Genomic DNA, 22,260 nt, shown 5'->3' with positions numbered 1-22,260 from the left:
GCACTGCTCAGCAATGCCTGCCCTTTGTAAATTATTTAAGAAATCTGTTTTGTCATTTTATTAGGAAGAAATCAGGGCATAACTCCCCTCCATAGCGCTGCTTTTGCATAACAAAGACTGACAGATTGAGGGAGTCTCAGAGGGAAGGCTGGGGTGGGAGGGATTAGCCATGGAATTTGCATGCATCTGTGCACAGCCCCTGGACACAGACAATAGTGGTGAGGGCCTGACAGAGGTGATGAATGGGGGAAAGGGGAGGAAATCTGTAATACTTTCAACAATAAAGGTAATTTTTTGAAAGAATGAAGAGGAGAGTTCAGCAATATAACCATGTACAAAATATACCAAAAATAGAAGTTTTCTCAATGTACCAGCAGTACAGTACGTCTATGGAAAATAATGAAATAAAGATTTTCTTTCATCATTAAAAAAAAAAAAAGACTTGCTGTATTTGACATCTCTTCTCTGTTACCCCCCACTCCCCCCCCCTCCCCCGCCACTCTGGTCCGTCCTGGGGCCAGGCTTTGTTCCCCTTGTCCTCCCCACTTCCCTCCACCCCTAGGCAGCCCCCCCCCCAAAAAAAAAGCAGGAGTAACAAGACAGGTTTCTCAGCTTCATTCAGAGCAAAGCACATTTTAAAGGCAAATAAGGTTTTTATTTAAGTGACAACGTTTTGAGAGTTAAAAACCAGCGCACATCAAAATCAAGACCCGTTGTAAAAATCGTTGAACTCCGTAATGCTGTTTTTTGTCTAGTTAGAAATCTGATAGTTTACATGTTCTTTGCTCGAGGATTTTGTACAAGGCAGCCATGAGGGATAGAAACCTTTTCACCCACAGATCCACCCGCCACGGACAGTACTGAGAGGTACACACGGAAGAACAGTTAGACGGCGAACAAGACCACACAGGCTGCCACCACCGAGTAAACGAATAGAAAGGAGGGTAGCGGTCCCCGTGAGCGAGCCGCCCTCCTGTCCTGCCCCTCTTTGGTGTCACCTGCCAAACCTTGTCCCCACGAGAGGGAGGTCCAACTGGCATTTACCCCGACCACCCTCCGCAAAGCGAGCAGGACCCAGGCCAGGCCTCGATGCTTGGACTTGACCCTAAGGATAGTTTTTAAGAAAGTTCCCCCAAGCCCAGAGGCAGCAGGAGGAGGGAGGTGACCCCTTGTGGCAGATTAGGTCCCGAGCGCACTGGGCACCCACACCCCTGGGGTTTGGCTGGGAAGTTGGTTGTTTAAGGCGGGGTCAATTTCGAGACTCCTCTGCCCAGCACCCACCCCACCCCACCCGGGCTGTCTGCACCTGGGCTGGGTGGGGTGTCCCCGCAGAGCTTGCACTCTGCCTGGGGCCCAGCTTTCATTGAAAAAATGGGTGCCACGTTTCGTCTGCAGGACACTTCTGGGTGTGGGAGGGGCCAGAGTGGTACAAGGAGACCCAGAGAGCCCACCCCCTAGTGATGTCTGAATCCTGGGGTGCAGTCATGTTTTCTCCGGCCCAGTGTCCAGGCAGGAGGGCACTCATCCAAATGCATGAAAAGTCCCCCTTTTTTTCATATTTTGTGAAGCTCAAAGGAGGAGTCGGGCTCTTTAGAAAAAAACCATGATGCCACACGAGCAGGCCCTGGCTGCGGATGCACCCTGAACCCCCAACCGAGCGAAGGGACAGGCAGGCCCTGGCTTGGGATGCACCCTGAACCCCCAACCGGGCGAAGGAACTGGCAGGCCCTGGCTTGGGATGCACCCTGAACCCCCAACAGCCCAACAGGGAGAAGGGACTGGCAGGCAGGCGGCAGGTGGGCCCTCCAGCAGGACAGCCCCCCAGCTGGGAGGAACGAACATGCCACGGAGAAACAGGGAGCTTTGGTCAGGCAGGGAAGTCCGCTCCCCAGCTCCGGGAGCCGGCTCAGGGAGCTGGAAGGGTTCTCCAGGGAACGGCCCTCGGGGGCCACGGGACGACTTGGGGAGGGGCGGCGGCCCCTCCGGAGAACAACACGACTCGGCTCTTTGTTTTTCTCCAACAAAACGGGACGAACAAATTGGAAAGAGCCACTGGCAGAGAGTGCTTGTGGGTCACAGCTGCTGTGAAAAGCAGAACTGAAACCTACGATGTCCGAGTCTGGTCACCAGACAGGTCCACACAGCCACGCGCACTGACTCTGCGCGAGCGCCTGCTCACAGCGCTCACTGTACATTCACCCTCACACCCCGGGCGTGAGGCTTCGGAGCCCCCACCAGGGCTCCAGGAAGGGAGGGGGCCCTGCCACCCCCACCCCCAAAACCAGAGTCCTGCTCCCGTGGGCTCAGATTCCCCAAGGCCGGCATGCCGGCTCCCTCGGGCTCCAAGCCTGGGGTTCTCAGGAAAGGCAGAGGGGATCGGACGGGGGAGAAGGATCTCACGCGAATTATTTTATCTTGTGAGAGTGATACATCAGTGGCAAAGAGGAGGTGGAGTTCCAGCGAATCAGAATAAGTCTGCCCAAATCAGAATTCAGGGATATTTTGGAAGAAAAGTGGAGGGAGCGGAAGGGAGGGGAGGGGAGGGGAGGGGCAGGGGGAAGAAGGAGGAGGGGAGGGGAGGGGAGGGGAGGGGAGGGGAGGGGAGGGGAGGGGTTGAGGTGGCTAAGCCACAGTAGCTGGTGCCTCATGGAGCCGAGAAAAGATGTCCAGTGAAGGAGGAATGTGAACTGCCAGGAGGCAGGACCAGAGAGGACGCCTGGGGCGACCGCCCATCCCCAGCAGAGTGGCTGGGCGCTGCTGAAAGGCAGGTGCTGGACTGAAAGGGACGCAGAGAGCTGGCAGACTGGCAGGCTGGGGTGGCCGGAGCGGGCAGACTGGAGAAGACACATTTCTAGTGGAGAGAGCAGGGTTAGGGGCTGGGATCCCTGACCCCTCCGGCCCAGTCGGGTGCTCCGTGTGCCAGTGGTGCCAGCCGCCCCCACCAGCAGCGGCCGGCCATCGGGGAGGACACTGGCCACGTGGGAACGGCAAGAGGTAGACATTGAGCAGAAGCGACACTGAGCTGACACAGGTGCCTGCTGCGTATGCAGCTGTCGGGGCGCTGGGGCGGCCTGGCCCGGGACACAGAGAACGGGACAGCAGGAGGGGCTCAGAGCCTGGCCAGCGCTGCAGGAGACCCATGCCTGGGCCAGGGGCCCAGCAGCACGAGGCCCCGGAGAGCTAAGCCCCGCCAACCTCAGGGGATGATCTAGGAGGAAGTTACGGGCACCAAACCAAGCTGAGTGACAAAGGGGAGGAAGGAGAATACAACAGTTTGAGCCAAAACAACACGGACTCCCAGAACTCTGGGGTCTCAGCTCTACACCTTCCAGGAGCCACAAGGGAGGAATCAGACTGGGTGGTACCGGAGAGGGGGAGCCAGATCCGTTCCCTCTGGGCAGTGTCCCTGCTCCTGGGACAGCGGGTGTGGGCATCAGTATAAAATAGCCTCTCGGGCCGAAACCAGTTTGGCTCAGTGGATAGAGCCTGCGGACTGAAACGTCCCGGGTTCGATTCCGATCAAGGGCATGTACCTTGGTTGCGGGCACATCCCCAGTAGGGGGTGTGCAGGAGGCAGCTGATCCATGTTTCTAACTCTCTATCCCTCTCCCTTCCTCTCTGTAAAAAAATCAATAAAATATATTTTTTAAAAAACAAACAAACAAAAAAAAAAAATACAGCAGTCTCTCAGTGAAGCTGGGACCCCTTGCCCCAGCCCCATCTTTGAAGTGGTGGGGCAATAGTTGCTCCCTCCCGCCCTCACCGAGTCCTGCTCTCCGACTGCGGGGACAGCATAGGTCCCTAAGCCCTCGGAGGACCTCTGGGCCTGGAAAGCCTCGCGGGGCAGAAGTGCGGGGCAGCCTAGGAGCCAAAACTGAACCCCATTCGATCTCAGCTGGGGAGATCCCGCAATTACATAAGGAAGGCAGGGCCCAGAGAGGGCCAGTAGCTGGCTCAGGGGCTCACAGCTAGTCCAGCGGGGCCAGAGCCCAAGGCCACAGCCTCACAGGGGACGGCACCGGGTGGGCCTCCAGAGAGAGGAGCCCTCTGGGGCCGCAGGAGGGTGCTGAAGACACTGAGGACAGAAGGCGGGACTGGAACAGCACCAGACCCCTCCCCCAGAGCTGGGGACAGACACCTGAACACAGCTTGGCCCAGGGGGCACCCTCTCTCTCCCAGAAAGTGGCCGCTTTGCCGCAGGAGAGCCAGGCCCAACCTGGTGATTCGGGATGTCAGGCACCAATGCCACTCACTCGCCTCTCACGGGACAGCCAAGAGGCAGCGGATCCCTGGTCTGGGGGCTTCTCCCCTCGGGATCTGCCTTGCATGACCTCGGAAGCCCAGAGAACCCAGAAAGATGGTCGACTCCGTCCAACACCAGCTCCGGGCAGGCCTGCACCCAACCAGTTACACAGACACCAACCCCGAACTGGACCCGGAGCCACAGGCACCGGGGAGGCAGCAGCGGCTGCACTGAGACCCGGGATCTCACCCCCTTGCAGCCTAGGGAGCCCCCCAAGGCCGGGTAGGGCCCCTTCCTCCCCCTGTGGTCGGACACGACTGGACAGACACGGGAGGGAAAAAGCAGGAAAAGGCCTGTGTCCGGGAGAAGGCGGCCGCTCCCGTCCCCCCGCACGCAGCCCGCCAGCCAGGGGCCCCCGCTCCGCGCCCAGCCCGCCCTCAGGGCACCGGCTCGAACTTGGGGGGCCCGCGCGCCCAGCTGAGCGCGGACAGCGGCCGCTCGTGGTCCTTGTCGGACTCGGGCTGGCTCTGGGCGCGCTCGGGCTTGGGGTTGGCGGGCGGGTCGGGCTGCTGCACGGACAGGGTGCGGCGCAGGTGGTTGCGCTTGCGGAGGAAGTCGGGCTGGAGGCCGAAGCTGCCCTTGCGCAGCGCCATCCGCGAGTTGTTCTTCTTGGGCCGCGCGCGGTGGCTGGTCTCCAGGGCGGCCAGGTGGGCGGCGTAGCCCTCGCTCAGGAACTGCAGGGGGAACGGTGGGGGATGGGGGCGGGGGACCGGGGTCAGGCCAGCGGGGCAGGCAGGTGCCTGGTCCTGCCCTCATCCCCCCCCCCCCCACCAGTGCCAGTCACCCCTTCTCTCCCTGCCATGGACTCTCCAGCTTCTCCGCGGGACCTGCAGGAAACTGGACTCTTACCATTCAAGGCTCCTGAGCCCTCACGTCTATTCTATCTGCACCTGTGGGCCTTCGGATCCCCTGGATTCTTGATGGGGGCGGAACGCCCATCCTGGTCACTTCCACTAAAACCCCGAACCGTCAGTCTCTCCCACCATACACCTTCTTTCTACCCCAGGGAACTCAGTCATGTTCCGGCCCCCACAGCGGCCCTCTGGCCATTCCTTCCACTGTGCTCAGCTTGCTGTTCCCAGTGCAGTCTGTGCGCCAGCGGCAGCCGCATCCCAGGCCCCACCCCCGACTACAGACCAGGATCCAAGTGTAAACAACATCCCCATGAGGCCCACCAGTGCACAGGGAGTGTGAGATCAGCACTCAGCACTGCCCTAAGGATCCCCACTCAGGGGTCCCTCCACCGTCACACTCAACACGCCCCGAAGGAGCACTGCCTTCCCCTGCGTCTGCTCCTCCGCCTGCTCCTCCCTAAGCTGGAAACAGGGTGCCCTCCTTGCCTTTCCCTTCCTGTGTCCCACACACCTGCACCGCCATCACCAAATCCAGTCCCTCTTCCTAAACGTGCTGCTCAGACCCTCCGACCTCCCTCCCCTTCCACGGCCCTGCCGCCTCCTCCCACCCTCCTGCCATCCGCAGCCTCTGAACTGCAAACACTGCAGATTCAGAGTCCCGACTGGCAAGGCACACAGGCCCGCACGCACTGCCCCCCAACCCCAGCCCCTCTCCCGCTCCCCCCACCTCACACTCGGCCACGCTGGCACTGGCCGTTCCCAGAATACACCAGTCCTCTGTCGCCTCCGGCCTTTGCTTTTGCTGCCGCCCCAGTCACAAATGCTCCTCCCACCGCAGGCCCTTCTAGGGCCAAGCCTCACACTTCGGAGAGCCAGCCTCACTCCGAGGCCAGGGTGCCTGTCCTTGTCTGGGGCCCCGCCAGCCACCTGTGCTGCCCCCTCATTTATTATGGCTCCTGCCACTCTGCACTGTCCCTGTCTGCCCATGTTCCCATCTCCCTGCTGGGCTGGATGGCATGACACCTGCTTCACCCGGGACTCTCCCCTGCCCCCAACCCAGGGCCCGTTTCAAGGCCAGTGTCTCGCAGTATTTGCTGAATGAATGAATGAATGAATGAATGAGTGAGCAGATGAAGGAATGATCAAATAAAGGAATAACCACCTATCCCCCCCCTTACTCTTTCCCTTGCCCCACTCCCCGATCCCCAGCCCCAGCCCAGCCCCCACCCACCTGGCACTGGGTTTGGTACTTCTTGGTGGGCCGGCCCACGATGAAGATCTGGGAGGGCGGCAGGCCCAGCACGCTGTAGACGGAGATGTCCTTCGTGGAGCCGTAGGCAGCGCTGATTTTGATGAAGCACTGAAACACAGAGCCGCTCATGGAGGGCGAGGGAGGCCAGTCACCCCCACCTGCCCCCGCCAATGGGTTTCTGGATCTCCATCCCCCAGGAAATTCCTGCCGGGGGCCCTTCTCTGTGCACCAATAGAATCCAAGTCATGGGTCTGCCCTGAAATGGCCTCCCTTCTCTGCCCCGACCCTACACCCCTGGCCCAACCCAGGGTTCTGCCTGGAAACGCCAGGACCACCCTGTCAGCTGAGCAGCTCTATTCGTAGGTCATGTGACAATGAGGCAAAGCCCTCCTTTGGGGACCGGGAAGTTGAGGGCCAGGTTCCCAGCTTTCCATATCACAGAGCCAGTCCTGTCTGTCTTCCAACCCCGTGCCATCCATCCCCACCGCACCGGACTGGAGGTGCCATGTGGCCACTGCCTGGTGCTGGCTGGTCTGATGTCCTCCTCACAGCATCATCTATCAGAGGATGACCCAGCTCCTCCTCATGCCTGGTCACTTCCAGATCCCCGCCTGCACTGAGGTGCTCACCATCTCGAGGCTCCTCACTTTGAGCCCCCCATTGACGTCATCTTCTCTCCCTTCACCCTCCCCCCAAATTCGTGGGGGACTTTTGGTCCCAGCTTTTCTTCCTCCTAAGTCCCACCCTCACTGGGATGACTTCCTGTCCACACGATGACCCCCCCACCGCCTGAACCTCTCAGCATCTTGCCTTCTTTAAGGTCAATGACCAGCACCTCCAAGACTGGACCGGGAACGGCCCCTCTGAACTCTGAATCTTCGCCTTCCCACGCTGTCCCCCCCTCCCCCCACTTCCCTCAATGTCTCTGACAGCCTCTGGCCTTTTCCCACCGGCATCCTCTGCACGCCTCTCCCCCTCCTCACCCCTCCTCACCCCTCCTCACCCCTCCTCACCCTGCCGGGGCTCCCCATGGCTTCCCTGGGTTCTCCTCCACCTTGCATTCTCCAGGCCCTCATCCTAGACACACACACCCCCCCACACACACACACAATCACACATTTTCTCTCTCTCTCTCTCTCTCTCTCTCTCTCACATACACACACACACACACACACACACACACTCACACACACACACACTCACACTCACACACACACACACTCACAAACACATTCACACTCTTACACTCACACACACTCACACATACACACTCAGACATACACAAACACACCCACCCACACACACACACTCACACACACACTCTCACACATACACAAACACACACACTCAACCATAAACACACTCACACACTCACATACTCACACATACACACACTCACACACACACACACAAACACACACACTCAAACATAAACACACTCACACATACACACACACACACTCACATACACATACACACACTCACACATACACACACACTCACACACTCACACACTCACACATACACACTCACACATACACAACCACACACACACACACACACCTCAGCCTGGACTTTCTCCAAATCCACCTTCTCTGTTTCTACATGCTGGCTGCTGAGAGCTTCTGCAAAAACACAGAACCACACAGCCCTGGCCCCGCATATTCTTTCCGCTCCCACCCCCCAAACCTGCCGATTTTTACTTCCCTCCCTGAGCTGCTCCCCAGTCCTGGGTGTCAAACCAAAGAGAGGGCTTTCTCAGCCCTCTGGCCCTCTCCGCATTAGCGGTTCCCCCAACCTGCCTTTAGCCCAAAGGAAGAAGCCATTTCTGTACCCCTCCCTGTCCCGCCTCCTGACTGGCCCAGCTCACTCCCGCAGCCTCAGTCCGGTGAGTCCACACCCACCCACACCACTGCCCTCTGAGCCGAAGCCCGCCTTCTCTGCTCCCACTCCACTGCTCTGCCCTCTGACCTTCTTAGGCGCCCCTTCTTCCCTGAGGTCAGCAGCGTCCAGCCTTCATCATAAGGACATTTGTCCTTCGCAAGGACACTCCCTCCTTCTTTGAAACCTTCTCCTGCCGATCCCTGGAAGCTCCTCCCTCCTGCCTCCTCGCATCTGGCGCCTCTGGTTCCTCTGCTGCTCCTCTTGCTGCTCTTGGGGGCTCAGCACAACCCCTCTCACCCCGCCCACGGCTCCACTGGCCTGCTCAGCTGGGACTGGCGTAGTGTGTGTCCAATGGCCATTCCAGCCTCAGTGTGTCCATAGGTAAGCTCATCTTCCCCCGGCCTGGTCCCCTGTCATTTCATTCATTTGCTCATTCATGCCGCTAACATTGATCGCGTGCCTACCCTGGGTCATCATGGCCCCATTTGCTGGAGACAAATTGGGGGCAAAGCAGCCACAACTGTGCCTCCATGGAGACTGCAGTCGGGTCAGATGAGTAGCACCTGGACTCCTCCTGGTTACTCAGGGGGACACCGGAGAGCTCCTCACTCCCTCCACGAAACCATCACTGGACCCCGGCAGTTCTCCCTCCCGGTTTGCCCATGCCTATCTCTCCATCCCGAGCTACCGCTGGACTCTGGTCTGCCTGTCTCTCATTTGGGCAACAGCTTCCTGACATCCCTGCCTCTTGCTTCTCCCACTAATCTGTTCTCCACAGAGCTGCCCGAGGGATCTTTCTCCGGCCCAAATGAAGACACTGCCACTTTAAGCTCTCCCATGGCTTTAAGTTCTTCCATAGTTCCCCATTGCCCTCAGCAGAGAGTCCATGGACTGGACCTGGCTTCTGAGGTTTTCAAGACCTTGGGCAAGTCGGTGAGCCTCGCCTTTCTCCTCTGTCACCGGGGAGAACAATACCTACCTGGAAGGGCTGTGAAAGGACCCACTGAGATCCGCTCGAAGGACCTTTGCCATCCACGTGCACCGGGGGAGGTATGGGTAAAGGGGTGAGGGCCCACGGAGTTGAGGGAGGAGAGTCCTGGGGGCCGCAGCCCCGCCCCGGCTGGCCGCTCACCTCCTGCACGAGGTTGCGGAGGAAGATGGCCTTCTGCCGCAACGGGTCGTGCACCAGCCCGTCGGAGAAGAAGATCATGCCCTGCGGGAAGTTGTGCTGGGACAGCCAGGAAACCACCCGCTGCTTCTGCATGTCCGGCCGCCCCGTGATGTAGAGGATCATGTAGCCCAGGTCTTGCCAGTGCCTGGTGAGAGGGCATTGCAGCTTCCAGCCCCGCCCCAGTCCACCCGCCGCCCGGGGGCCTGTCCCGCCCGCCTGCTGCCTTCCTGAGAAGACAGAGGGGCTGCTCCAAGGAGGAATACCAGGGGGATCCCCAAGTCCATCCTCCCAGGGGAGCCCCTGAGTCCTGGACATCTCTCTCGGATGGCCCACAGGCACCGCGTGCTCACGCCACTGGCCCTCCGACTCCCGGCCCCTCTGCCCATGTCCCCTCTCTGTGGTGCTGCCAATGTCACTCAAGTTTCTGGAACCAGAGATAAGCGCCTTTGCTTCCCCCCACTCCCACCTTTCCCTTTGCCACCCTCCTTCCTCCTCCAATCAGGAGCGGCCTTCCATTCTATCAGGTCCTTACTGCGTTCTCCACTGCAATCCACTGCTCAGCCTTAGCTCAGGCCCTGGGTCTGCAGGGCCACCACAGGAGCCTCCTGGTGGGGCCCTTTGCTCCACGCCCCCTACACGCTTCAATCTAACCTGGGCCTGCAACCTCGGGCAGGTTCATTAGCCCTAGGGTTTCAGTTTTCACTGCTGTGAAACGGAGAGGATATTAGCAACCGCCACGCAGGTCATGCTTTGGATGAAATAAATGCATTAATCCCAAATGTCCCCGGCCTGCTGTGCTGCATACAGGTGGGGCACCATTATCCCCTGTACTGTTTCCATGGTGATGTTTGTAAATCACAGGTCTAGCTTTGCCTAAAGAAAGCCATTCCTGGCTCCCCAGTGCCCTGAGGTCATGAGCCCTCTCCTCACCAGTGGCCTCCATGCTGTGCCCTGGAGCCCGGCCTCCCCCAGTCACGGAGCTGCTGGGCTGTCCGGGACCAGCCTTGCACTCTCCTGCTGCACACCCTCCCCTAGGGGCCTCTGCGGCCATCTCCTGGTGTTCCCATCCCCCCAGCTTTCCCAGCCCCTCCTCCAGAAGCATTCCCAGTGTCCCAGCGACCCAGGCAGAATCGGGGTCCCTTCTCTGTGCTCGCACAGCACAGTGGGACGAGCACTGAGCAGTTCGCCACCTCGCATGGCATTCTGGCTAAGTGCAGGACTGATTGGGAGCTGCTGGGGCACTAGCCCCCCACTGGCTACTCCAGATTGGGGGGAGGGGGGTTCCAGACCTGGCAGGTGACCGAGGAGACTGGAGAGGTTTTGTAACAATGCAGGGGCCCCGGTGTCACCCCCAGAGAGTCTGGTTAGACTGGCGTGGGATCCAGTGATTTGTGATGACAAGAGGCAGCTTCTGATGGGCAGCAGGGTTTGGGGAGCACCAAGTGGCCCCAGGAGCCCGCGGGAAAGAGGGGAGGGCACCAGAAGGATCTCCGGGGAGGAAGGACCAACCACAGCCTCCCTTTCCCAGATCAGGGATAATGACTGGGCGGGCTTTGGAGGAGATGTTCATGGGAATAAAAGGCACAGCCTTGCCAAAACCGGTTTGGCTCAGTGGATAGAGCATTGGTCTGCGGACTGAAGGGTCCCAGGTTCAATTCTGGTCAAGAGCATGTACCTTGGTTGTGGGCACATCCCCGGTAGGGGGTGTGCAGGAGGCAGCTGGTCGATGTTTCTCTCTCATCGATGTTTCTAGCTCTCTATCTCTCTCCCTTCCTCTCTGTAAAAAATCAATAAAAAATACTAAAAAAAAAAAAAAAAAAGGGCACAGTCTTATACAAGGAGTGACATCGAGCCTGTCCGTGACCTGTCCCCACAGGGCATCATGAGTCAGCAGTGTCCTAGGAGCCCCTGAGCCAGGATAGTATTCTCTCCCCAAAGCGGTCCCTGTGACTGGGGTGAGGCCGGACAGTCATTATCCCAACACCAAGGACTCCCAGGACCCAGGACCGGTTCCACTCATGGGGTTCTAATCACTTGGAGTCCTGGCCCAGCGTCTCACCCCCGTGACTTGATTCCCCACAGACCGTGAGACTCTCCTCCTCGGATCTCTCCCCTCCTCAGTGCCCAGCACAAGCCTGGCTTAGGAAAGGGAGGCGGGGGTGGAGGGAGGCGGGGAGGGCGGCAGGAACGAAAGTGGTGCCTCTTGCTTTTCTGTCGTCAGCAGCCTCTGCACCCCTCTCAGCAATGCCATGGCCCTGGGAGGCTGCGTTTCCAGCCACACTCCTGCCCTGTCCCAGCCTGGTCTCCAAAACCCAACCCTGACCTTGTCCCTCCTGCCCCCCACGTGCTCTGCTCTTCCCTGTCTTTGTCACCATGTGCCCTCCTCTTGGCCTGTCTAAATCAATCGATTTTCTTTCTTTCCTCCTTCCTTCCTTTTTTTTTTTTTTTTTTTTTTTTTTTTGCCTTTTTTCATCCTACATAATAAAAGGCTAATATGCTAAGTGTCCAGTTGTTCAGTTGGCCATTCAACCAATCAAAGCATAATATGCTAATGATATGCTAAGGCCTCTCAACTGCTTGCTATGACATGTACTGACCACCAGGGGGCAGATGCTCTGACTAGTAGGTTAGCTTGCTGCTGGGGTCTGGCCAATCAGGACTGAGCCAAACGGGCCAGATATGCCCTGGAGCCCTCCCGCACTGGCCAATGTCCTGCATCCCTCCCTGGCCCCAATACCTGATTGTACACTGGTGGGTCTCTCAGTCTGGCCTGTGCCCTCTTGCAATCCAGGCTGATCGCCTCTCTCTCCATGTTTGATAATATTTGTACCAAGGCATGGATTGAAAAACATATATACATCCACCCTTTAGGGGCTATCTCAAATGCCACCTCTCCCAGGAAGCCTACTCTGCTTTCTCCAACCAGCTGGAATAGATCCCATCTCTCAACTAGCCCTGTGGTTAGCTAGTCTCGAAAGATGGCCCCTCGCTGAGCCCTGGGTCCCAGCATTCACATGTATGTGGGCCCATCCCCTTGAATCTGGGCAGATCCTGTGACTAGCTTATAACCAACAGAATGCAGTGGGAAGGACACGGTGCCTCCCAAGGCTGGGTCAGACGAAGGCTTGCAGCTTCCACCTGATCTGAGACCCAGGGGGAGCCAGCCACCCAGTGCAACGTCTGAATAGCCTGAGGCCTCCCAGGCTAGCCCTGGGCAGCAGCCGTGGGGAGAGACTGAGCCCCCAGGCAAGGAGCAGCACGTTCAGTCAGCAGCCAGCCCTCCTGACATCCGGCCCAGGGGGGCCTTCAGACGCCCCCACTCCAGACCACCTTCTGCTAGAGACACCCCCCATGAGAACCTTGCAAAAGAACCCAGGCAGTCCGGAGAACCATGAGACAGAATCATAATTATTATTTTAAGCAGCTAAGTTTGGAGCCATTTGTTACACAGCAGGGGATCCTCAGAACACGCGGATTTATCCTGATTGGGGTCAGAATGTGAGAGACCAGGCCTGATGCCCTGCAGAGAATGCTCAGATAGAGTTAGAGGAAGCCGAGGAAGGAGGGCAGGGCGGGCAGGCGGGGGGATCTGGGGTTAGAACGAGGCAGGAAGGATCTCGGGGACGCAGGTAAATTAACACTAGAAGTGAAGCCAAGGCTTTGGGCTCCTGGCCCCGAGGCCAGTGGGATTCCTGGAGGAAACCAGAAAAAGCTTATCTGTGCCCCCAGGTCCGCTGGCTCCTGCCCACAGGGGACATGTCCCTTGCAGGGAAGTAGCACTCACCGGACAACGTCCACTGCCCCCGGCCGGACCTTGGGGTCACTTCCCATGATGGACACGCTGGCTGCAAAGGACCCGTCGATGCTGAAGACCACGCACTCCATGCCTCGGGGCAGCACCGTGAGGTAGCTCGTCGCACAGGTCTGGTCGCCCCTGAAAAGCACCGCCGGTGCTCAGCCATGTGCCAGGTCAGGGGTTAGCCGGGGGCCAGAGGTCAGCGTGCCACTGGGTCAGAGCTCAGTTTGGGGCCAGACAATCTGACGATGACCTCTCTCCCCACAGACAGGCAAGGATGAGGCCCAAAACAGAGCACCCCGAGGGCCCATCTTCCGGAGAGGCTCTGCTGGAAGGGCCAGGGCAGGGGTGCAGCCACCATGGGAGCGTGTCCTGGGTCTCACCTGACCACCATCTTCACGGGGTACACGCCAACCCCCAGACGCCGGGGCCTCGGCACGCTGTACGTGATCCGGCCGCTGCTGTTGGTGATCTCCGTGTCCAGGTGCACCCAGCGGCCCGAGGACGGCTCTGCCATCACCAGGATATCCACCTGGGGGCAGCAAGGGGGCCGGGGAACACACTGAGACTGGGGTGCTGCAGGCTTGGCTTGGGGGCTCGGCCAGGGAGCTCTCTGCCAAAACAGAACTCAGGGGCTTGGGGTCCTGCCTGATGTTTCCTGGTTCCTACCACCCTCTCTCTCCCCACTGCAGCCACGACCGGCCCCTCAGATGCACCAAGTTCACCCCTGCTTCCTGGCTTGCCCCCCCCCCCCCCCCCCGCCGCCCCCACCTCCACCTCCACAGGCAGGGTGTCTTCCAGCTCGGCCTCCCTCAGCCCTCAGCCCACATGCCATGGGGTACCATGAGGCACCCGGTGTGTGTGTGGGCAGTCAAGGAGGGGATGCCCCGCCTCTGTACCTTCTCTCCCGTCAGAGCCACCATGTCCAGGGGCCCGTACATGAACCGCCCCACCAGGACCTGGGGGCCGTCCTCGGCGGCGATGACGTCGTTGGCCCGGTGGTTGGCAGTGACGTTCTGCAGGGACAGAAACCAGCTCAGCCTCTGCACCAGGGGCTGCAGCGTGCCCGTCCCCGGCATTGTCCTCAGGACTGGCCGGAGGACACGGACCTGTCAGAGCAGGCCTTCCTGTGAGCCCTGTTAGAGCCCCCAAGACATGTTCACATGAGATAACAGACCCCGAGACCCCAACGCCGTCCCCCGAGAGCGCTGGGGTCCCCCGAGGGGAGCGTTCTCTGCTCTCATTGTCCCCGCGGCCCTGAGGAACCGCCAGTCCTCACAGCCTGGCATCCTCCTGGGCTCCGAGGCTGGAAACGGCCAGTCCGCTCCCTTCGCTTCTTCCTTCCACCTCTCTGCTCACATGCCACAGCCATTTACCATCTGTCTTTTCTTAGTGAGGACGGACTAGAGCAGAGAGAATCGTGTGCCTGACACCAGCTCCTCTGCCGATCCACTCTGGTGCCCTTCCCTTGCAGAATCCCCACCCCCACCCCCACACCAGAGGATCTGGAGCCACTCCGGACATCGCATCATTTCCAACGTCCCACGCCTCTTCCCTGCCGGTGTCAGGTCACTGCAGCTCAGAGGCCTCCATCGGCCAGCACCCCCCTTCTCGGCCTGGCTTCCGCACCACAGCCACTCAGTCTGGCGGCCCTTCCCCTGCAGAACTGGCCCCATGGCATCTCTCCCACACTGTGTTCTCTCTCACCTGGGCTCTGCTAATGGCTTCTTCACGAAGCTCCACATTCAAAAACAGACCCCCGGCAGGTCCACCGGCTTTATAAAGCTCAGATCTGTTAGCCCCAGGACCCGCAGGCAAAGTCCAAACCATGAGCTCAGCACTAAAGCGCTGCCCGGGCAGCCTTTCCACCCTCTCTCCTGCTCCCCTTCCGAGCCTCTCTGGTCCTTTCCGGCTGGGCTGTGCAGTGGCCTCTAGGCCTTGGCTCACATTGGGCCCCCACGCTACATGCCATCGCTGGCCTCCTGCCCCCAGAGTCCAGCACATCCACCATGACCTGACTCAATGTTGTCCCCTCCCAGAAACTCTGCTTAGACGCCCCTACAAGGCCTGTACCTCCTCTCAGTTCCCCGGGAATTTTAGTTCAGTTCAGCAAACATTTGTAGCCACCTCATCTGCATAGGTCCCTCGGCTGGGCTTGGTGGACACAAAGGGGAACCAGACAGTAACCCTGTCCTGGGGACACTCCAAAGTGCGGGACCCAGGCCCCCTCACAGGAACCTAGGACAGAAACCAGCTCAGCCTTTGCACAAAGGGCTGCAGCTTGCCTGTCCATTGCATTGTCCTCAGGACTGGCTGGAGGGACACGGACCTGCCAAAGCATGCAGGGGGGAGAATTGGTTCATGGGAACAAACTCATGGGAAGATGCTTGAATCTTACTAGTCAGTCATCAAGGAAATGCCAATCAAACCACAATGAGATACCATTTCATACCCACTAGGATGATAGAGTCCAAGAGACAGATAATAACCAGTGTTGGTGAGGATGCAGAGGACTCAGAACCCTCGTACACGGCTGGGTGGAGGGCGGGGTATGTAAAATGATGGTGCTGCTTTAGACAAGTTTTGCAGTTCCTCAAATTATTACACTAGAGTTACCCTTTGACCAGGCAATTCCACTCCTAGGTACATGCCCAGGAGAAATGAAAGCATCTGTTCGCATAAAAACCTGCACACAAATAGTTACAGCAACATCATTCATAGTGGACAAAGGGTGAAAAGTGGTTCATGAATAAGCAAAAATGGGGCATATCCATTCAATGGAATATTATTCAGCCATAAAAAGGAATGAAGTACTGATGCATGCTATCACATGGATGAACCTTGGAAACATTATGCCAGGTGAAAGAAACCAGACACAAAAGACAATGTATTGTATTCTGTTTATGTGAAATGTCCAGAATGGGCAAATCTATAGAGGCTGAAAGTAGATCCCTGATTGCTCAGGGCTGGAGGATGATGGCCAAAGGGTGTTTCTTTTTGAAATAATGAAACGTCAGGTTGCATACACCTGCGAGTACACTAAAACCTATTGAATTTTAAGTGGGTGAATAATACCTGAGCTATAGCTCAATAAACATGTCAAAACAGAAGAGTCAATCCACGGAGCACTGATCACCTTCTACCTTGTTAGCACTCCTGGTGGGGTCTATGTCTGGGTCTTCCCACCAGGCTGGACGTGTCCCGCCCAGCCGTGGCTGTGTCTATAAACCCCTGTTCTCCGCTCGCTCCCTGGAAGAGGGCCAGGGACACAGGGAGCACTGATTGCTTACTGAGTAAATGAATGTGTATAGCAAACCCCTATTTACATCTCAGTGCCCTTTAAGGGTCACTCTTCACGGAAGCCGTGCATGTCCCGCCCTGCAATTCTCCTTTCTATCTCCTCCCCAGGCTTTGCCTCCCTCTGTCATGGCAAATCCCTCTCTAGACCACACTTGGCAAGTCAGGCTGTGAGCCCCGTGATCACGGACAGGGCTCTTCACACCTAGATCTCTAGAGGCCCTGCGTATAGCAGCTGCTCCATAATTGGCATCTCACTCTCCCCAGTGCCCTGGACCCCCATTCTTTGGGTTCCTCTGGAACCAGGCAACCTGGAACCAACTCTCCCATCTAACACACACCCCCAAACCTCACCCCCCTACCCCCTTCAGCACCCTGCGCCTCAGCTAAGCATGAAGCCCAGCATGTGTGAGTGCTCAGCTCTGAGGGGCAAATCAAAGGCCTTTCCTGCCATTCGGACGCCCCAGCCCCCAGGGCAGCCCCACTTCTCTGAGGTCACATCCCAACCAGGGCGTGGCTCCAGCCAGCACATACCCGCAGCTTGACCTGGGTCCGCTTCCGAAGCCACTTCTCTCGGGGGTTCGTGGGGCTCAGGGTGGCAGGGTCCAAGCCATCGCTCTCCTTGACGGCCGCACTCTCATAGCGCATCACCTGGTGATGGATGCCAAGCAGGGCTCCAGTCAGGCCATCCCAACCCCTCCTCCTCCTTCCCAGGCTGTCAGGGCCCAGCAGCTGTGGCCAGAAGGCCCACCCCAAGCCTCCTCACCTCCCAGCCCAGAACCCTCAGAAGGCCGGAGACTCCAGGACCCAGGTCCCTGCCCTCCTGTCCTGACTGCTGGGGCCACAGCACAGGCCCACAAATGCTCTCTGGCCCGGGAGCAGCTTCTACCCCAACTTAACAGCTATCTGTGTCTGCCCGTTCTCTGCCTTCCCTCCTGTGAGGCAGGTGACCCTCACCTAAGGTGGCTGAAGCCCTGACCCCAGCCCCTCCTGCCACTCAAGGCCATTGCTCCTACAGCATTCCCTCTCAGTCCCTCTCCACTGAACCATTCTCCTTTGCATACAAGTGTGCTATCACCGCATCACCTTAAAGAAAAAAAAAAAAGAACACTCTTTCTAGGGCCCCTGGTGTCTCTCCAATGATCATCACATTCCCGCTCTTCCCTTCCCCTGAGCTCTGTCTCCCCTCCCTGCCTGCCCCCTCCCTCTGCCCACTCCAGCCAGGCTTCTGTTCCCATTGCTCCACCGAAGCCATTCTCCACAAAGCCCCGCCCATGACTTCCATTCTGCCCACTCCGAGGTCCTCTCTCATCCACCCTCTCTTGCTAGGTAGTGATTCCTCCTCTCTCCCTCTTGGAGCTGCAGGACTCAGCCTTGAACTTCTCTGTCTACGGAAAGTCCCTCAGTATCTGTGGTGGTGTGATTTATCGTAAGAAATATATATTTGTTTATTTGTTTGCTTTTTCACCCCATTTATGGCACAGAGCTTCTAAAATCCTTGTAATTTCCCAAGTGACGAGAGCAACAAAGGTGTCTTTTATGTTAATGAGGTGGCTTGTGGGGGGCTGGTTGCTAGGGAAACCAAGCTTGTGAATAGAGGGTTTGAACTTTCAGTCCCAACCCCTCACCTCCAGAGAGGAGAGAGGGGCTGGAGGTTGGATCCGTAGCCAGGGGCCAAGGATTTAATCAATCGAGCCCGGTAATAAAGCCTCCATAGCAACCTCCAAACATAGGGTTCTCAGAGCTCCTGGCCTGGGGAGCACGTGGAGATCTGGGCAGAGCAGCATCCCAGGGGAGGCAGGGAAGCTCCCGCCACTTCCCCATTGTCCTAGGCGTCTCTTCCGTCTGCCTGCCCCTGAGTTATATCCTCTTATAACAAACTGCTGATCTAGTAAGGAAAATGCCTCTGAGTTCTGTGAGCCACTCTAGCAAATTACAGTCATCAGACCCAAGGAAGGGAATTGGGGACCTGTGATCAGTCCATCAGGAGCCCAGGTGGCAGCCTGGACTTGCGATTGGTGTCTGGTGGGCAGGGAGGAGGGGTAGGGGGGTTGGCTGTCAGTCTGTGAGACTGAACCGTTACCCTGTGGGACTGAGCTATTTCCAGGTAGGCAGTGTCAGGACGGAGTTGGATTGTGAGGCGCCGGCTGGTGTTGGAGAGCTGCGTGGTGCGGGGAAGAAGCCACACTTTGGAATTGGTGTCAAAGTCAGGAGCATTGAACCTGTCACCCTGTCATTGGCTTTAAATGCCATCCGGGCGCCATCATCCACATTTTTACCTCTGAGCCTGACACCTTCCCAAGCTCCAGACTTTCTACTCCCCTTCCTTCTCCACATCTGACAGGCCTCTCACCCTCCCCGGCCCAGAGACAAGACTCAGTTTCCCTGCCGCCCCGCCCTGCTCCTCCCCAACCAGAGGGAATGGCACTCCTGTGAGTGGTCACGTGGAACAGGACGAGGCTCCCCTCTCCCTTACAGCCCGACGCCAGCGGGGCCCGGCACCCAGCTCAGGCCCTCAGCGCCTCCACCACCAGCACCTCGGCCCGAGCTGCCCTCGGGAAGTTGGGCTCCTATTTTGCCTCCTGAAGGGGCTCATGCTTTCCCCCCACAAACGGCAGCCCTCCTCCCAAAAACACAAGGCAGTTGATATCTCCCCCTTGTTCAGAACTCTGCCATGGCTCCGGACTGGACCCTGCACAGCATCACATGCCTGACCTTGGCCATCTAGGCTGTGTGTGACCAGGGCCCGCCCCCTACCTCTCCTCCTCCTCCTCCCCCACGCTCTCCCCCTCACTGGCCTCTGTGCCACCCACCGGCCAGGACGCTGAGACCCGCCGAGAGCTGGCCTTTAGGACTCCGCTCTCCAAGTTGAAACGTGGGTCCGTTCTCCTACATAGTTTCTATTTAACTTTCTAGAAAGTAGCAGGCCCTCAGCCAGGAGCCAGCGCTCCTTACGAAGCCCATGGTCTGACTGTCGCCCTCCCACCTGGCTGAGTGCTGGGAGGACTGCGGGGCCAGCTCTTTTCCAGGCTCAGAAGGCGGGCCCTGCGGCGGGCACCGAGGGGCGGTATACCTGTCTCAGGATGAAGGCCACCACGTCCGTGGACTCCCAGTAGCTGGCGTGGAAGAGGTGGGGCAGCGCCACGGTGGGGAAGGCGGTGAGGACGTCAGGGCAGTACAGGGCGTAGTCGATGCGCTTGGCACCCCACCACTTGGCTGTGACTGTGGGGTCGAGAGGGAGGTGAGGACGGAGCAGACTGCCAGGGCCTTGACCCAGGGGGCAGTGCGGGACCCCATGCACAGGCGCAGTAGTGAGGCCGGCACCCAGCTCACAATGAGCTCTGGGACGTGGCTTCTTTCCCCACCTCCCACCCTCCCCTCCTCTAGGACACTTGGTCCCCAAAAGTGGGGACCCACGGAGGCGTCCACAGTCCCACCCCACCCCACCCCCGGGCTGCCGGTCAGCAGGGTTCCCAGTGGGGAAGCTGAATGTTGGGATCAGGGCTCTGGCCGAGGTCAGAGCTCAGTTTGTGCCAGGAGGGATCCTGGCTCCTTCCACAGCCAGGGTCAGAGTTCTCTCGAAGGTCAGAGTTCAGTGAGATTTCAGTTACTCCCCCTCCTCCCTGGCCTCGGCAGCTCTGGCGGTTGGCCAGCAGCCACCCAGAGGTAGGTCCCTCTCCCTTGACCCCAGGGAGACCCCCCAGAGGACCCTCACTCACTGCAGGAGGTGCCGACGGGTGCCAGGCTGTCCGAGGACGCGGAGCTCTCGCTGTGCGAGCTGTCCTGGCTCATCCTCCGCCCCGGGCGCTGGGACCTCGGGGCCGGAGGGGGCGAGGAGGGGGCGTCCACCATCGGGGGGCTTCCCTGGGAGCCGCCCTCCAGGAAGAGGGAGCTGTGGGTGTGCAGGGCATCCGCTGGAGGGAGAACTTCACGGTCAGGGCCAAGGCCGTCTCAAACAGAGCCCCATGCTGTGCCACCCGCTCACGTGGGAGGCAGAGGATCAGCGATGACCACCCCCGGCCCTGCTCTCTCACCCCAAACAGGCAACCTGCACTCTCACCTCCCGGAATCTGGCTGGGACGCCTTTCCCATGATACATCGTTGGGTTTTATGTTAGGGTCCCTCTAAGTTTTGGGCACAAGTTAGGGTCCCAACCATCACTCCTCCCCTAATAAATCGGCTGAGGGTGCCCCTGGGAGAGGACCCTCAAACACCAGCTGGGGTCACGGGTGACCCATACCATGTGCTCTTGTTCAAACCTCTGCCCTGAGCTACAGGGACTATGGCAGAGCCCACAAGGGCATGGGCACCGCAGCTTGGAGCTGGGGGGGGCTCTCTGTGGGCGTGGGCATGCCCTGACCCAAGAGGGACGCATTGGAGGGTGGGGGAAGAGGGTTTTAGAGCCTCTTCTGTTGGTGGAAGCTCCTGATGAAGCAGGACTTTGGAAATTGAGTTTTCATCGAAACGGGTGGGAGGTGGTTTACCTCCTGAATGAGCCACAGATACAGCCCGCCCCCGCGCCCCCCCCAATCTGGCCACACCTCTGACATGCTCCGGGGATGGAGCCAAGGCCCGCATCGCCAAGGCCCTGACTGTCCATTACAGGCCTCTCCCAAACCACCTGCCATTGCCTCTGTTGGACCTAGAAGATCTCCCAACATCCACCCCCAGCTCTTCCCCAGCCGCCCAAAAGCCTTGGTCAAAGCTTCCCTGTGCGTGAAGCCTGCTGCAATGAGATACCTGCTGCTCTGCACCTCTGAGTGCAGGCTGGGCCCTGGGCAACAGAGCTCAGCTGGACCCCAGACTTCCAATGAGGTCTGACAGCGCCAGTATTAGCTGGCCCCCGCCCAGAAGCTCAGCCAGCAAGCTCGTCAGGGAGCAGATCTTGGGTCTCTGAGCCCCAAGCTGCCTCCTACAGAGGGGGCTGCTTGGAGAGCAGGTGGGCCGGCTGTTTGCCTGTCCTGTGCCCCCAGCACACAGGCTCTGCTCAGCTGCGTCTAGTCCCTCCATCAGCTGAAAGCTCGGAGAGGCGGGACCAGAGACGGGGACCCTGGAGGGCGCCTGGTGGGGCCCAGCCTCTGGCTCAGCACACACGCTCACCCCCCAGGAGCCTACCGAGGAGGAGGGACTGTCCGTCGCCCAGCGGGAACCTCTGGTAGCGGGGCACGCTGACGGGCGGCACCAGGTGGAACTTGGGCTCCAGCAGCGGCTCAAGCCGTGAGGCGGAGGGGTCTGCGCAGTGGAAGAAGCTGTAGACCTGGCTGCAGGCCGGACGCACCTGGAGTCCTGGGAGCGACACAGGGGAGCCCCTTGCTGGTCCCTGCACACGCGGCCCTGGAAGGCTTCCCTGAGCGTGGCTTTGCGTGGCCTGCTCCTCCGCTCACGAAACGCATGGCTCCCTGCTACCTCCAGCACCAAAGCCACATGTTCAGTTTGGCATTTGAGGCCTTGCCCATCAGTCCCACCCTCCCGGGATCACGGCTGTAGGCACCCAGACTGTACCACGGTGGCCATCTGAAACCCCCCCCAGCAGGCTTGCTTTCTCTGGGCCTTGGCTCAAGCTGCCCTCCTCCCAGCAGGCCCTTTGCCCTCTGTTCTCCGCCGGCCAAACCCCTCAGTCCTCCCAGCTTTCACTTAGTGGCTACCTGACTTATGACTTACCAGGCTCTTTTCCTGAGGATCAGCTGCCCCTTCCTCCAGCCC

The 22,260-nt window shown here is 58.9% G+C and overlaps 1 protein-coding gene across 2 annotated transcripts in view; it reads right to left on the bottom strand.

Moving 5' to 3' along the window:
• Positions 1-633: 633 nt before the first annotated feature.
• PITPNM3 (PITPNM family member 3) overlaps positions 634-22,260 on the bottom strand; it is a 91,869-nt gene continuing 70,242 nt past the window's right edge. Inside the window, exons 11-20 of one of the 2 annotated variants that reach the window (XM_084862889.1) lie at positions 21,673-21,843; positions 20,277-20,471; positions 19,631-19,779; positions 17,092-17,208; positions 14,160-14,276; positions 13,644-13,792; positions 13,249-13,398; positions 9,426-9,609; positions 6,389-6,517; positions 634-4,977 (exon numbers count right to left, since the gene is read on the bottom strand). In XM_084862889.1, coding sequence (XP_084719015.1) covers positions 4,681-4,977; positions 6,389-6,517; positions 9,426-9,609; positions 13,249-13,398; positions 13,644-13,792; positions 14,160-14,276; positions 17,092-17,208; positions 19,631-19,779; positions 20,277-20,471; positions 21,673-21,843 — 1,658 coding nt within the window. In that variant the 3' untranslated portion in view covers positions 634-4,680. Of the gene's footprint in view, positions 4,978-6,388; positions 6,518-9,425; positions 9,610-11,319; positions 13,157-13,248; positions 13,399-13,643; positions 13,793-14,159; positions 14,277-17,091; positions 17,209-19,630; positions 19,780-20,276; positions 20,472-21,672; positions 21,844-22,260 lie in introns of those variants that run through there. The other variant, XM_084862890.1, reaches the window with a different exon arrangement.

Source organism: Pipistrellus hanaki, assembly GCF_964339955.1.
Source record: "Pipistrellus hanaki genome assembly, chromosome: 16".
Classification (NCBI taxonomy): Eukaryota; Metazoa; Chordata; class Mammalia; order Chiroptera; family Vespertilionidae; genus Pipistrellus; species Pipistrellus hanaki.
The sequence above is the reverse complement of the archived record's forward strand: the minus strand, read 5'-3'. Positions and strand labels throughout refer to the sequence as shown.